Raw genomic sequence first — 17609 nt, 5'->3', positions numbered from 1 at the left:
ATGATTTTGAGAAATGTATGTGATAACGATAATGAAATGAATAAGATTAAGATTGGAGGTCAGGGCGGATGGTAATATTGATTATATATTAAATATTAAGTAGAGATGAAAAATAAAAAAGTAGGGGAAAAGATTATTATAGCAGAAATTGAAATATATAAATTATATTTGGGAAATACGTTATAATCTGTATAAATTTTGACTCGGTCAATATTCTATTCAGAAAAAAATGTACTGTTTATTTTTTAAAAATTATTATTTTTTTTAGAAAGGAACAGTATACTATAAAAGAACATCAGTTTTGACTTTTGTTTAATCTGGCACTTCTGCAAATTCTGCTAACTCCATCCTAAAGCATGTTACTGAATTGCTGGAGTTTGAAAAAGGAAAGATATTGTCTGTGGTGTATTCCTAATAAATGCCAAGCAGCTAAAGAACTCTTCTTTTGTAGCTATTGGTGGGCTATTGACTTGAAGTTGCAACATGTTTCAGAAGGCCTAGGCCTTTCCAGATTGACTATCAGGTAGTGGGGACAAGGTCTGGTTATATTTCTGAGTTAAAAGTATTTTCTTAGGAAAAGAGGTGGTAGCAAATACCAGTTGAAAGGCAACTAAATGTTATTCTGATTGGATAGGTAGATCTAGTACTTGACAGAATCTAACAGATTTCAGGAGTTAAAAAAAATCTGGCTTTAAAGCACAACCTCTGTATTAGAAACTTTGCTTCTTATTCCGGGAAGTGTCACCAGCTAATGTTTAGAAGTATAACATAAGATTGTTCATTCCTTCTTGGTAAAATGAAAAATTATAGGTACACTTAAAAGTCACACTCCTTATTTAGGAATTCTTTATTATGACCATTTACTACAGACTATGTCTTTCCTGTTTCAATGCATAAATAATATTTCAGGTCCAGGACATGTTTACGCAATGTTCTTGTTTGCCAGCCCCCCAAATTTCTGATACCCTCAGAGTTAAAAAGATCCAACGGAGGGAAACATCATAATTATCAAGAATTCACAATTATATAGCTGCAGTAGCAGCTCTGATGGTCCCATTAATTACCCATTCACCAGTGAAATAATTTGGGTGATTTACAGCAGTCACTTTCCCTTAGTGTTTGTACCAAGTTGCTCAACATTGAGTGAGTTCAACAATTAATTGAAAAATTTCACTAATATGCCCATTGTCTATTTATCCCCTTGAGTGATATTGGATATGACAAGGACTGTATTCCTGTTCAAAAGAACCCGTAGTCAACTCATAATAGAGCTAAAGTTGTAATATAATTAACAGCATCAATACTTGGCTTTTTTATATTTGTAAGGTTAATCACCCCACACAACTGACTATAAAAGTTAGAATGAATTTGTAATTTTAAATAAACATACAACCTCACTGAACTTGATGAAATCTGCATAAGCAGTTGAGTAAACCCTTCTGAAAGGACAGTCTTGGCAAATTTCAGGTAAATTTACATGCTGGGCAGAGTGTTCAAGGCTCCTTTCTTGGTAACTTATTCATTGTTATCTGTTAGAAGTGGATAAAATTTGCAGACATAGTTGGTTGCTATAGAATAAAGATTGGAAATACTCTTCTACAAACAAGAGCTAGGTTTATAGTTTAGGGATGGCTAAAAAAAAGTTAACAAATCCCTCCCTCTAGTGTTTGAAGAATAATATCTGTCAGAGTCCTGCACATTTTATTTGCCAAATTACAAGGGGAGTGCAGAGCTTTAGAGTTAGGCATGTAAGTTGATTTTACGGCAGGAAGCCAAAAAAGGACTTAATGCTCACTCACATCATTTTTTTCTGTAATGGAAGGCATGCAGCCAGGCTGCGTGACAACGTGGAACTTGAGACAGTCGAACAAATACCAGCAGGAATAATTAAACTTCTAGAAAACAAATTAAGAAATGAATGAATGGACTAGAACAGAAAAAGAAGGTAGGGTGAGAATTGGTGGTAATAATTTAGGGCTTAAGAATTTTACTGTGTGTGCTGTGCAGCACTCCCAGAAGAAAATGGGCAGGCTCAGAACTAAACAACAGTTCATTTGTAATGGATCAATTGATTACGTGCCATCAAGTTGTGGACAACTCTTAGCAACAACGTAGATTTTCTCCATGAGGATCTTGAAAGAATCTTTTCTTTCAAGTCTCTCAACTGTACGCTCATTACCACTGCAACTGAGTCTACCCGCCTTGCCATCTGGTCATCCTCTTCTCTTTCCTTCCACCTTTCTCAGCATTGGAGCTTTTCCCAGTCTTTGCATACTGTGTCCAAAAATGTCTGGATTGCAATGGATTAAATATCTGAATAAATATTTATATTGACCCCTATTGTGACTACCCAGGAGCTTCCAAAAGATCCTGAAGGAGGACATAAAAGCTTTTGCAGACAGAATAGATAACCGTCAGGCATGTATGTATGCAAGCATATGTATATATCTGTATACGCAATGCACAACATGGCCTATATTAAACAAGAATTGAAGACGCACTGTTCAGAAATAACCATATCAGATTTTGGGAGGGGCATTTAAAAGGCAAAAGAGATCTGATTTAAAATTCAAGTTATCTTATTTCTTGTATTTATCATGTTTTTAACCTAGCTCCAAATATTAGATTTTTCACTAACAGATGAAGACAGTTCTCCAATCCATATTAAAGCCGGGGGATGGGTGTTGCTTTTTAAAGGAGAGAATATATACCATGCATCTCTCCCGACTCAATTAGACGACATTATAAAAATATTGTTTTGTGCAACATGCATATGATATTCAGAACCTCAGCATGAAGATAAGTCCATACATTCCCTTCCTCTTTCTCCCACCGTTACGGGATCACTTGAGAGAGTCAGAAGTGATTTTTGCCTTTCCATGTTGTAGAGAGGCAGATCATTGGTTGTTGCTTTTTTTTTCCTTTCAAAAGGCAACTGCACTGTTTTTTTTCCCCTTGAGGAAGGAAAAAACAGTCCAGTTTTTGCTAGCGGCTGATTTATCTGTGGCATTGGTGTTCAAGTACTGCTGTTAATATTTTTTAGCCAATAGGTATGGATCATGTCCTTGCCAGAGAGACTGGTCTGCTACAGATAGTTCTCACTTTATAACCAATCATTTTACAACTATTTGAAGCTATGATGGCCTGAAAAGGGTATGAAGGCCTCCTGTCTTAGGAATCTGCTTGATGATTATAACCCTCAGAAAGCCAAGATGAAGCCAATCATACCTAATATTGGAGTGCTACTCTACTTCAGGATTTGTAATCAACAGTCCTCCCACTATGACCATAATGTTTCAATTCTTTTCTGGTGCGGTTGATTTTGTTCCCACTGAAATTTGATTTACTGGAAATATGTAGAGGAACAATATTAAAAATGATGTCTTTTAGGTTTTCCATCCAAACACAATAATATTTTGAATTTGCCTGCCCATCAGCAATTGCTTCTTATTCCTTCCTTCCTTTTCTCAGCTGATAGAAAAGGGTTTGAAAGTTCTTATCCTCCTTGGGAAAAATACAGAAATACCTTGGTTTACATTTAAATCATGCTGAAGGCCACATGATATGAATTAATCTGATGGGGAAGGCACATCCTAGTTGGACATGAAGTAAGCAATGGGCTGAGGCCAAGGCTAAATGGATTGAGCCACCATTTGATTGCTTACTGGACACTCTTGAAATTAGTTGGGGTGGAAACCACCTAAAGTCAGGCCATCCTGATTTTATATAACCTTACATGATTCATTCACTTCACAAATCAGCTATGCCATCATAGATTCAAGCCAAGAGTCCATAACTGCTTTTAATAAATAATTTAATCAGAAAAATAAAGTGAAACAAGGTAGAGAGGCTTTCCAGTGTTGTCAAAAGCAGCCCATGGTTGTAGGTCAGGGCTGAATACAGATAGTCATCAAAAAGAGAAGCCTCTCCTGTCAATATCATATTCTGGGTACAAAGCTCATGAAATAACCTGGTCTTTGAAGCTATAGAGACTAGAAGATGGCTCTAAGACAGACACAAAAGATAATCAGTGATGACAAACCTGGCTGTTAACTCTACAGTTTCAGATTGCAACTAGAAATTGATTAACTTCCTACAATCAATCAAAACAAAAATCATTGCATCTTGTGAACTTCATGTGCATTCTAGAATAGTACATTCCAGGCCCAGGATTACCCCTTCATGAGAAGCAAGTTTTAAAAAGAGCTGAACATGAGAGATAAAGGAATATGAAGTTCAGACTGACTTGTAAAATTGCAAGGTGGAGAATTTCTCTGGTAGAAACAGAGAAAACTTTCTCCAAAAATTAAGTTCAGTATTTTGAAGAAGCTATTGCAATCTGCAAACATCAGGAATTCTCAGCTCTGGCCTGCTGAAAGAGCGAAAACTCCAAAGTCAGATAGCTTTCACTGCAAACATAAAACATCTAAAATAAAACAATTAGACAGAATTGTCTACTGATACTGTGGCATGAGTGAGTTTGGCCATATGTATAATAGCACATAATGGATATTTTTGTGGATGCCTGTAAAGACTCTTAAGGTTTGTAAATGAACTGTAGATTTTCTGGTAAAGAGATCTAACTTCTTTAAAGACTCCCAAATCATCGGATCTTTCCTTATAAATAAAAGGGTGTGGAGGGAGAGAGATAAGATTTCCACAATAGGGATCACTTAATGCATTAGCAGCTCTCCAATTCAGTCAACAGAAAAAGTATTAGCTCGAATGTTTTAAAAACCTTTTTATGAACAAACCCAACTTGTTATGGGTACTTTAATACAAATTAAAGATGACCCAGCATTCTCCAATTTTTAGATAAAGAGTTTGTGGGGATGTTGGTGATCAAAAGATAAGTCTTTATCCACAAATTGTTACCTGATGAAGCCTTCCCCCTCTCCCCCGATTCTTTGTACAGGGAGGTACCAGATAACTAATTCTTATTCCTTGGTGATGGACAGAGTCCACATTGCATGACTAATCTTTGCATAAATTAAATATTCAATAGATACCAGGTTCCATTACAGAATAACCCATGGGGTTGGTTTGTGCCTCCATCCACATCCAAGTCATAAAAGCACTGAGACAAGGATGTGAACTCCAAGTCTCAGGTAGGCTTAATAAGCACCAGAACTGCTTTGCGCTGTTCACAGGGCAACGCCGCCCATTCAAGCTTCCCGCGCAAGGATCTCCTCTTCTGCTACTGCCGAACAGGTCTCTGCTTCAGCACTCTGAGGGAGAGTGTCTCCGCCCACAAGAGCAGTTCATTGATCCGGGCTAGGCCCAGCCCAGCAACCTTGGCACCGTTTATTTCAAGTATCTCATCCCCAACTTCTAAGAGTCCAGCATAGAGTTTAGCTGTACTGGTGTCTGCCATCTCCTGGACATAGATACCTGTTAAGAAGAGAAAATAACATAAAATTGCATTTCGTGTTTTATTAAGGTAGCCTTTTATTGAAATGACGCAACTATGGAATGGAAGGAATGGAGGAAATGTTCCTTCTGCAAAATTAAAAGAGTTTGAGGAAAAAACAGAGAGACATATAACACTTCTTCACTGAACCTATGCTTATTAGACCTTCATTGATCATTTAGAACTTCTTATAGGTTTCCCTGCTTTGTATGAATCCGCATTTATGCATTTGAGCATTTTCTGCTGGATTTCTTTGCAACAAAATTTCTCAAAACTGTCGCTATATTTGTCTCAGCATAATCAACTTGCACCAAAAATCTGGAAGCATGCCACAACTTTTTGTCATCAAACCATTTGAATGTTTTCCCTTCAAAACTTTTTCTGCCTTCATGGTTTTACTGTTGTACTGTGCAGTTACTCTCACTATTTCTACTGTTTTGATGCGTTTATAAATGACTTAGATGCGGGAATAGAAGGGGAACTCATCAAATTTGCAGATGATACTAAACTGGCAGGAACAGCTAACAACCCAGAAGACAAACTCAGGAGCCAAAAAGATTTTGACAAACTTGAACAATGGGCCCCATCCAACAAAATGAATTTAATGTGGAGAAAAACAAAGCTTTGCATTCAGGCAGGAAAAATCAAAGGTATACTTAGGCTCGCTATTTTATAGCTGTTACGGGCAATTTATAAACGAGGACTCAAGTGTACTAGCGCAAGCAAAAAGAAAAAAAATCCACCCAGAAAAGCAGCATCATGACTAAGAAAAAAAATAATCTAAATCCATTTGTTAAATCTAGTTATTAGTTATTCAAGACTTCCTGGGAAGGGATAGCTCAGAACAAGAAATTGTTTAATTGAGATATATCCCAATTTATTTTGAAATTTTTTTTAGGGTGGAGGTGTAATAGAAACAGTGTATTCCTAGAATCGGAGGGCTTAACACCAGGACAAACATTTGTCAACTCCGTCACAAATGTTGCAACATTCCCAGGAATTTGCCTGGGAAAAAAAACCCTAAGAACACATGTTCCAAATTATTCCCACCATTTGACCTACTTTAGACAGTCCTTCTCTTAAGAAAAAAACAGAAAACATAAAAACACCAATGAGATTCTACCATAGCCAAATATTTGATTGTGTTTCAAAGCCTACTTTTAACTAGTGCCGTACAGCAGGATATCAAAGTATATTTGTAGCGTAGTGGAGGAGCATATATGTGGCTGAATATTTCAAATGCATTCTTCAGAAACAAAGAATAACAGGGAAATGATTGCAGTGAAGAAAGCAATACACATGCACCAAATAATATTACTCAGTGGTTCTTGACCTGTGGTCCACGGACCCCTGGGGGGCCATGATGTCATTACAGGGGATCCACAAAGCCTTGAAGAAATGTTATGATTTAAAACTTGAGTTAAGCCTTGGAGGTCCATGGCCAAGGTCCATGACCACAAAAGATATTTAAAGGGGGTCCATGGTGAAGAAAAGGTTGAGAACCACTGGTATAACTGAAACAAGCAAGCCTGGTTTTGAACAACAGGGCTTTTACCTTTCATTTGTGTAGCATTCCTATTTTTTGGTATGGTTGCATGGTTTCCCGAGTATACATATGGTTTGTCAATTTCAATACTACACCAAATCATAATTGGCAAGGAACACATGGAGTCTTGCAGCCATGTCAGTATAGATGATGCCACTTTAAAAAAAATATGTTTTTGGGAGGATGCTTTTTGATGTTCTGGAACTTTTAAAAAAAATGAATCACAACATCATGAGTGTTGTTGCCCATCTGTTTTATTGGAAAGAGTAACATCGCTGTGTTTTGCTGCTGTAACTCAGACAAATGATCTAAGGATAAACAGGATAAACTGGGCATTACAAAAACAGTACTTGGGTGCATATATCTTGTGGCTAGTTTGTGATTAGGAAGTTACCATCCTTCGCTTTGAGGGCAAAGCATTTGTAAAAGAAGCAGCAACATCATAATTGGCATAAGACCTAGCTGCAGAAGTCCATGAGCAAAATAACTTCCAGGTCCATAAGAAAGTTTTAAGTCTAAATTAACTTAGAATGTATAGATCAATGAAGAGGCTAGATTGAAACTGGTTATTTAAGAACACGTCTGAGGAATGTCTTTTCTTGTTTTTCTCTCTATAATATAAAAATGAAGAAGGCAAGGCAGAAGGAAAGAAAATCTATCACCAGGAGGAGCATCTCTTTGCTGCTCAGAATCCTGAGAAAATCTTCCTCTGAAAGATGTTATAGGGAATGATATATAGGACCTGCTTTAGCAAATGAGTTTCCAGAGACTATTGACAGTCCTTGTAGACTGGTTCTTTGGCTTGTAGTTGCTATGAGACATAGAATTCCTATTTCAAAGTCCTATATCCAGGAAGTGGTAGACATTCTGATAAAGAAAAATAGGCAATTCTTACTCTGGGGTCATAGTGTGTTCACAAATGTTATGAGAATATGACAGAGAAGAGAAATTAAAGTCATGCAGAAGAATTTCAGTAAGGTTAAAATGCACTTTCATAATATACACATTGGCATTTATGATTTAGGAATCACAGCATCTCTGAACCTGTTAGGGTATGTACAAAGAACATTTTGTGATGTTATTACACCCCTACAGTTTCAGTGTTGCATCCTATGCCCACCACAGGCTTTCCATTCTCTCAAATCATGACTTTGTTTTGCATGGGTGCATGGGTGTAATGCCACTGGCTTTATCTTTTACAGCAAGGGGTTCTATAATAGGAATAGATAATGCCTGATGAATCTATCTATTCCCAAAAATTTTTTGGGAATATTATAGTTTCATTCCTAATTGATTGTAGATTGTAGAATACTAATGTGGAAGAATAAGAGTTCCCTTCTATCACCCAAACCAGCTGAAGGCCAAATATAGATGAAATATTGTATATCTTGCTTCCTTTCCTTTATCTGGAAAGCTACAGTGGCTAAACACAAAATATTTTGACTATTCCTACAGTTAAATACATGGATTCTTTATACTAAAAATATATAAAGCTAGATTTTAAGTTCATAATGTTATTTATTTTATTTATTTATTGTTTATATTTATATACCGCCCTATCTCCCAAAGGACTCAGGGCGGTTTACAGGCATTTAAAAAACAAAAAATACAATAAATACAATTCTAAAAACAATTAAAAAACTTATTCAAAAGCCTTAATTAAAAATATAAAAATTAAAACCCAAGATAAAACCCACAAACTAAAATCTAACTCAGTCCTGCGCAATTAAATAGATATGTTTTAAGCTCGCGGCGGAAGGTCCGAAGGTCCGAAAGCTGTCGAAGTCCTGGGGGCAGTTCATTCCAGAGGGTGGGAGCCCCCACAGAGAAGGCCCTTCCCCTGGGCGTCGCCAGACGACATTGCCTCGCTGACGGCACCCTGAGGAGTCCCTCTCTGTGAGAGCGCACGGGTCGGTGAGAGGTATTCGGTAGCAGCAGGCGGTCCCGTAGATAACCCGGCCCTATGCCATGGAGCGCTTTAAAGGTGGTCACCAAAACCTTGAAGCGCACCCGGAAGGCCACAGGCAGCCAGTGCAGTCTGCGCAGGATGGGTGTTATACGGGAGCCACGAGGGGCTCCATCTATCACCCGCGCAGCCGCATTCTGGACTAACTGCAGCCTCCGGATGCCCTTCAAGGGGAGCCCCATGTAGAGAGCATTGCAGTAATCCAGGCGAGACGTCACGAGTGCGTGGGTGACTGTGCACAGGGCACCCCGGTCCAGAAAGGCGCAACTGGCGCACCAGGCGAACCTGGTAAACGCTCTCCTGGAGACGGCCGTCAAATGATCTTCCAAAGACAGCCGTTCATCCAGGAGGGCGCCTAAGTTGCGCACCCCTCCGCCGGGGCCAATGACTCGCCACCGATGGTCAGCCGCTGATTTAGCTGACTGTGCGGGATGCGGCATCCACAGCCACTCTGTCTTGGAGGATTGAGCTTGAGCCTGTTTCTCCCCATCCAGACCCGTACAGCCTCCAGACACCGGGACAGCACTTCGATAGCTTCGTTGGGGTGGTCCGGTGTGGAAAGGTACAGCTGGGTGTCATCCGCATACAGCTGATACCTCACACCAAAACCACTGATGATCTCACCCAGCGGCTTCATGTAGATGTTAAACAGAAGGGGCGAGAGGATCGAACCCCCCGGCACCCCCCACGTGAGGGGCCCCGGGGTGACCCCTGCCCCCCTGCCAACACCGACTGCGACGGATCGGAGAGATAGGAGGAGAACCACCGATAAACGGTGCCTCCCACTCCCAATCCCTCCAGCCGGCGCAGCAGGATACCATGGTCGATGGTATCGAAAGCCGCTGAGAGGTCTAATAGGACCAGGGCAGAGGAACAACCCCTATCCCTGGCCCTCCAGAGATCATCCACCAACGCGACCAAAGCCGTCTCTGTGCTGTTACCGGGCGGAAACCGGACTGGAGCAGGTCTAGATAGACGGTTTCATCCAGGTGCAGAAACTGATATGCCACCATACTCTCTACAACCTTCGCGGCGGGTTGGAGACTGGACGATAATTACCTAAAACAGCGGGTCAGGAAGGCTTCTTAAGGAGGGTCTCACCACCGCCTCTTTCAAGGCGGCGGAAGACACCCTCCACCAAAAAGCGATCGTAATCGCCTGGAGCCAGCCTCGTGTCACCTCCTGGTGGCCAGCACCAGCCAGGAGGGCACGGGTCCAATAAACACGTGGTGGCATTCAGTCTACCCAACAACCTGTCCATGTCCTCGGGAGCCACAGGGACAAACTCATCCCAGACAATGTCACCAAGACCACCCTCGGACGCCTCACCTGAGTCACTGCAATCTTGGTCCAACCCGTCCCGAAGCTGAACGATTTTATCGTATAGATAACCGTTAAACTCCTCAGCACGTCCCTGCAGCGGGTCATCCGCTCCCCTGGTGAAGGAGGGCAGTCACCCGGAACAGGCGGCTGGGCGGTTATCTGCCGGCGCAATGAGGGAGGAGGCGAGCAACGCCTCGCTTCCCTCAATGCCACTAGGTAAGTCCTTGTATAGGACTTCACTAGTGTCGATCAGCCTCTGAACGGCTAGACCTCCAGGAACTCTCTAGGCGTCTTCTCCAGCGCTTCATCCCCTCAGCTCCTCGGAGAACCAGGGGCGGTTGGGACCTCGCCGGGTCAGAGGCCGCAAAGGCACGACACGATCTAAGGCCCCGCGCGGCCCGTTCCCAGGCGCAACAAGTTCCTCAGGCGTGCCGTGAGCCAGACCCTCAGGAATGGCCCAAGCTCCGTCCGGAACCTCTCCGGGTCCATCAGGCGCCTGGGGCGGAACCAACGCATCGGCTCCGTCTCCCTGCGGTGTTGGGTGGCGGTCAGAAAGTCTAGGCGAAGGAGAGTGATCTGACCATGACAAAGGTTCGGTGACTATTTCCTTTAAGTCCAGATCTCTCGACCACTGACCAGAGACAAAATCAAATCAGTGTACCACCCCGGTGTGGGTAGGGCCATCAACTACTTGCGTCAGGTCTAAGGCCGTCATGGAAGCCATGAACTCCCGAGCTGCTGTCGATGACGAGCCGGAAGAAGGCAAGTTAAAGTCCCCATGACTAAAAGTCTGGGGTTTCAACTACCACCCAGCAAGCACCTCCAGGAGCTCGGGCAGGGCAGCTGTCACGTAGCAAGGAGCCAGGTACGCGACTAGCAAGCCCATCTGACATCTATGGCCCCACTTCACAAGGAGGGATTCACACCCGACAATCTGAGGTACAGTGGTCTCCCTCGGCTCCAGACTCTCTCTAATCACAACCGCCACCCCCCCACCCCTACCCTGGGCTCTCGGCTGATGAAATGCACGGGAACCTGGTGGGCACATCTGCACCAGGGGCACGCCCCCTTCTGCGCCCAACCAGGTTTCCGTAATGCCTATAAAGTCCGCGGCACCCCCCTGAATAAGGTCGTAAATTAGGGGGGCCTTATTGGCCACGGACCGTGCATTACATAACATCAGCCGAAGGCCCAGGCTCTGAGGGTCTTGGCTGTCCGGGGAACGGGAGAAGTCTGGGGGCTCGGGGCGCGCGATCGCCTGCAAATATCGAGCGCGCGCCCCCTTAACAAATGTTAAGTTTGTTTTTGTTTCTCAACTGAAAAATTAAGGATACAAATTGTAAAATAAAACAAATGTAAGCCAGCATCCTCCCCCAACCCCAGCAAAGAAAAAAAAGTGTACAATTTAAAAAATCATAGAGATACTCCAACACCATAGTTTTAAAAAGTAAGCTAGGGGTCCACTTGTTCAAGGTTTCAGGCCATTGGTTACCAAACTCATACCTGTATCAGGACGCCCATTCCCTGAAGAAACACGAAACCCAAAGTTGCATTGTTGGGACCGCTGCAATTCTAACTGACTAGTTCCATCTGGAAAAACTGCTACCACCCGCCCAACGGTTCTCGCCAAGTTAGGGGACCCAATGTCCTCCACACTGAGGGATCTTCTATGCTGAGTCCTGGTTTTCCTAAGAATGGGGAAAATATTGTCATATTCAGAAAGATGAATAATCTTTAGTCAAAGAAAGAGGGTGATGGTTCTTTCACTTATCGTCTAATCTAACTTCTTTATAACATTTTGGTTTTTAATGAACAGATTTACAGCTCACATTATGATGGGAACTCTGTGAAAAAGTGACACTTACAGCATAAGGTAGTTTGGAGACTACCTCTTACTTGGCCTTGGAGACCAAGCCTATGCATTTCCCATGTCTACAAGGAAAATTTCTACAAAGGAAACATGCTAGGTTTATAGCATTACCCATTAGTAATTCTTCAACTCTAAATATACGTTTTGCCATCCTATGTTTAAAAATTCTGACCACATCATCCACCTACATCAGGGCATTTTTTTAATTGCTTAAAGTCAATTTTAGAAGCATTTGATTTTAAAAAGCAAAAAAAGTAGTTGTTCTAGCAATTGTGTGTTCTGCTTAGGGATCTCTGAGAGTCCATCTTTTTGAATTTCCAATATAATTTGATTTCAGTTGCATAACCAGGAACAGCAAGCAAATCAAACTTTAGTTAGCTACCAGGCTTCGCATTCTCAAATACTCTGATATATATATTTCAAGAGTGAGAAAATATATATTAAAACAACCTTTTCAGACATATTTGTATGAATTATGTAGCATTATACGTTTTCTCTTTCCCAGGAAGGTCTCATGAATCAATCTTAATGTCTGATGTGGTTACTATAATTATGACAGCGCTAAATAAAGCAATTTCACTCTGTTTATGAAAACAGATAATTTCTTATAAATCAAAATTAGTATTAATAATTCAAGCTTCACTTTGAATTCACAAAGTTAGTATTAAATAGTACAATATTATCGTTAAAATGTAAGATTTAGATGTAACTCTAAATGTGAACTTGAAAACTAAACAATAACTTTCATAACCTATTTGCATCGGAAATTAAGCGTAGGACTCCACACTCTCTGCGTAGAACACTAGACTATAGCTAGACTAGCATTATAGCTGAACCTGGAAAATACAAATGTCCGTGTATGGATTAGTTCTGCGCATTAAAATGAAAACAAGATGAAGCTGACTTTATGACAAATCACATACAATAGAAACATGGGGAGAAAACAGCATGATGCGACCGTAGCTATCTAGCTATCTTATCTGTATTTAAAAATTCTGCATTTCTCCTGAGAAGCAGCAGTCAGGGTCAGGACTGGATCTGGATTCATGTCTCCTGCAGAAAAACTAGCCACTCTTCAGGATACTGTGAACTGAATACACAAAGATCCTGCAGGATGCAGACAGAGGTGAGTTGCTGCAATCAGTGTCTAAAAACAGATTAAGTGATTATCCACCATTCAACACATAAAAAGAACCATTTAGGATACCGTCACAATAGTCACTTAAAATATTCCAACTCTCACCTGTTAGAAGAAGCTTCCTCATCCTTAGGTTCCCCCACCAGGTAAACATTGGACCGATTATTCTTTCCCAAAAAGGAATGCAGATTTTGAACAGAAGAGGCTTTTCTTGGTTGGCAGAAAGGTGACACCTAGTGGGAAGAAATACTGAAAATCAGAAAGAGTATTGAAGAATCAAACTGCAGATATATTAGACAAAGAGGAATAAAGTTTTCTGACTGCAAGCTTGAATTATCTTTATCCTTCTGGAAACCAAAAGAAGTAAAAACAAAACAAAAAAGAGGGGGGGCAATGCTACTGGATTTGCTTTCATTAAGTTAACTTATTAAACGTGTTTTGAAGATCTAAATTCTGATGCTTCAAGAGTACTGCATTGTCACAACATAATCACATTATTAAATATTATGTACATGCACTTATGAAATTTTTACTTTTGATAAATAGTAGATATTTAGTAGGGGTCAATAACTCAGTGGTTTTTCATATTTTATAATAATTTTATCAGATTATATTATGCAGTTAAAACTAACACAATTTTTATTTTTATTTTTATAAAAAATGAAAACTGCAAAGAAGAAAAAAAAGTATAAATGAGAAAGCAAGAAAAGTAACTTCCCCCTTTGACTCAGTATGTATAAACAATTTATCAACCTCTCTTAAAATAAAACACTATCTTCATCTCATATCTCACCTCATTCTTTATAAACAAATCTTTAAAACTTCATCACCCATCCTAATTAGTAAATGTCTATTAAGGGTTACCCAAAATAATACCCTCTATTATAAACGTGATCAAATAAACCTTCTTGAATTTCTTCCTTTTAAGGTATATCTCATTTTCTATAATAATTCAACTCCCTCAATCTCATTATTTAAATATAGAATACACTAAAGGTACCAGATAAGATGACTGTTTTAATGCTCCAAATTCTTTGAGACAGTGATGAAGTCCAACAGTCCTACAGAAAAGTAGAGAATCAATATATGGAATGTTTAAATCTGTGAATAATTAGGACTGTTGGACTTCATCACTGTCTCAAAGAATTTGGAGCATTACAAACTAAGATGCTCTAAGTAAGATGGATTTCAATGGTGTCATTATATTGTAAAAAATGAAATGGATTTCTAGATGCAGACTGGGCTTACAGGTGGACTTCAGGGTTTAAAATGTTTAAACATTCATGATGCTGTTTAATACAAAATGCATTGAATAACAAAAACGTTTTATTGATAATATGTCATCACTGTAAGGCTAATATTTCTCTGGAAAATAGTTTTAAATTTGTACCATAAAAACTAAGCTAGTTTACTGTTACCTTACTTCATAAAACAGGGGTGAGCAATTAATTTTCCCAGGGGGGTCACATGAGAAATTGGGATTGTAATGGATGACCACCTCCAATGCCCTGGGCCCCACTGAAGCCATCCTGCCCCCTCGAGTGACAGTGCCCAAAGCCCCAACCCCTGCCGCCAATGCACTGCCACTGATGCTGCCAATGCCATGGGCTGGACTGGGACCACCCATGGGTCAGATATGGCCCACAGGCTATAAAATCCCAGGTCTATCATAAAATCTAATAAAAACACAATTTCAACACAGGCTATAAAATACCTGGGTCTGTCATAAAATTTAATAAAAATACAATTTCAACTCACCCTCTGCAAAGATTGTAAGGAAGGTACTTTCTTCATTTTTGGAGAACAAATGGTATCTGGACCAGTTTCCATGTTGGGCTTGGCAGCTCCTGATTCTAGCATAGAAATCTGTTCCATGCTATAACATCGGAATCTGCCTAATCTTTGTTTGGTGCTCTGACTCAGAGTAGTGAAGAATTTTTTTAAACCTGATGTAGAAGAGACTTCTTTCTTGATGGATTGCTGTTTCTTTGGCTGCGGGTAGACTTCTAAGTGTTTGCTGGAAGGCAAAACAACCAGCCAAAAGAATTACAATTAAAAAAGCAAGAGTATCTTCAGTTTTATTTATAATTTGGTGTGCCCCAAAGAACCAGTTTGGTGTAGTGATTAGTAGGCATCACACTAGAAACCAGGAGAGATTTTAAGTTTCAGTTCTGCCTTAGGTGACTTTGGGCCAGTCATTCTCTCTCAGTCTTAAGAAGAAGGCAACAGCAAATCATTTCCAAAAATCTTAGGCAGTTGGAAAGCACACAAAAAAACCCAAGGACAATAAATGATAAAAGGATTTTGAAAGGATTTACTAATATTAAATAACCAAATAATAGACAAACTAGACACATTTACCTATACTTTCAAATTAACCACATTAATACCCAAGGAAGAGAGAAATTACTATTATTATAACTATATTCCACAATTCTAATCTAAAAAGCCCTTCCCCAGCTAATATTAATTCATTTTTATTTTATTTATGCCCAACTTTTGCTTTGGTTTTGTTTTAAGAAGTATAGAAAAAATTCTATAAGTGAAGAAGTGTAGCTTATTCCTCTGTGAAATTCATTCTTTGTGTAATTAAGTTTTTCATCTTACTATGACTAGAATTTTTCCATTTCAAACTGCAGACCTAGAATTGCATAAATGAGGTATTGAAAAGTGTAAGGGATTAGTCTCTAATCTTATCACTATTTTGACTAAGTAAAAGAGAACAGCTGTACTCTACTGTATCTTTAGTAAACATGGTTCATAGCCAGCTAAGAACTGTACGGTTATTGTCGAAGAGATGCTGTCAAAAAGTGTATACTAGAAATATATTGCAGTAAGTGGACTTTTGATCAGAACATTGCTTAACAAAATCAGCCTTTTTGACTAGGAATTATGGGAAATGAAATACAACACCGTTGGTCGACAATAGGTTGGGAAAGGTTGATGTATATCATGTAGTATCATAAATAGATAGGGAAGCTCACATAGATCAAGGATAGAGGTGTACCCCAAAGAGCTTACAGTATAAGCAGCTTGAAAAATAGGAAGAAGTGAAAGGAAGAAGGAAAACAAGGTATTATCAATAAATTCATATGCCTCACTCAGAAATTTGAAGGCAGAGAGAGAGAAAGAAAGGGGTACAATATCAAGCAGGTATTTTGAAAGAGTTTAAGCTTTAACTGGGGCTCTATTTTATATAAGTGATGTACCATTTATTCCGGTACATCACTGTGATCTTTTAAGAAGGAAGGAAAGCCCACATGGCCCAGGAAAAATAGGCTTTGTGAGCTTTAATGTACTGTTCTTTCTGTTTGCTCCTATTATAGCAATCTCCCCCCTTTTTTACAATCCAATGTTGTGTTCAATCCAATGAGAGCTGAAAACTGAGTAGACCCAACTGATATCTGTAACTGCTATAGGGTGCTGTTAGTTGCACAACAAATGACTTGCAAAGCCAATAAATAAATGAATAAACAATAATAAATGTGTTTCTTTATATCACTCTGCCCAAGTTGTGTTTCTTTAACCGTTGAAAACCCAAACTTGATAATTCCCTTCTATATACATTTCTCAGATTTGTAAATCGGTCCTTACAAAAGATTTCCTAAATAGTTACTTCTATAAAGGCAGGTGACACTATGTCATGGATGAACAGAGCAACACTGTCCCCAAGGGCAAGAGTTTCTTCTCTTTGCCTTCTGTAAGAGCAAATTATAGACATTTAGCCGCCAGAATGACAACACTTAAAGAGTCATCACTGGAGTAAGAGATGCTATTGAGAATCAAACTTCACCCTTTCATCCCTGGTATTAAAAAAATAACAACTGTTCAACCAAATTGTACAAACACTGGCAGAAATAAGTGCATTATATTAAAATGCTTTTTAATAAAAAATATAGAATGTTGTGCCCTTTGTGTTTTTTGTCAAGCACAAAGCCTTCTGGAACTTGTCAGGCAGTTGCCAGGAGTTAAATCTGACCTGAAGGCTCTCTTTCTTATACACACACACACACACACACACACACACAAACAGGGGAAAGAGGGAAGGAAAGAGAGAGAGAGAGAAACAAAAAAAGGCTTTCAAAGTCAAGAGCTTTTCTTACTTCTCTTATCTGTACTTTCCAAACGTATCTCCTGCCTACTTCTCTCAGCCCTATTTCAAGTGTGTTCTGAGAATCATCTCAGCTTGAGCATCTCTATTCTCAACCTACTTTTCAGTAAATCTGCCAAGCTTGTGCTGGCTTAGATTAATTTGTTTCTGGTAACGCTGGGCAGAATTTCATCAGGCCAAATTATTTTATTTATCTGGTTAACTAATCAGACAGCAGTAGAATACAAAGTAAATGCATTGTTAAT

The 17609-nt window shown here is 39.7% G+C and overlaps 1 protein-coding gene across 5 annotated transcripts in view; it reads right to left on the bottom strand.

Annotated features, from left to right (window-relative positions):
- Positions 1-3797: 3797 nt before the first annotated feature.
- Positions 3798-17609, bottom strand: part of KIAA1614 (KIAA1614 ortholog) — a 42341-nt gene continuing 28529 nt past the window's right edge. For all 5 annotated transcript variants that reach the window (XM_058175705.1, XM_058175709.1, XM_058175706.1 and 2 more), the window contains 4 exons: positions 15012-15270; positions 13359-13486; positions 11749-11933; positions 3798-5391 (listed from right to left, as the gene is read on the bottom strand). In XM_058175705.1, the coding sequence (XP_058031688.1) occupies positions 5198-5391; positions 11749-11933; positions 13359-13486; positions 15012-15270 (766 nt within the window). In that variant the 3' untranslated portion in view covers positions 3798-5197. The remainder of the gene's footprint in view (positions 5392-11748; positions 11934-13358; positions 13487-15011; positions 15271-17609) is intronic.

Source organism: Ahaetulla prasina, chromosome 3 (genome assembly GCF_028640845.1).
Source record: "Ahaetulla prasina isolate Xishuangbanna chromosome 3, ASM2864084v1, whole genome shotgun sequence".
Taxonomy (NCBI): domain Eukaryota; kingdom Metazoa; phylum Chordata; class Lepidosauria; order Squamata; family Colubridae; genus Ahaetulla; species Ahaetulla prasina.
Note: the sequence above shows the minus strand (reverse complement) of the source record. Positions and strands in the feature narration are given on the sequence as shown.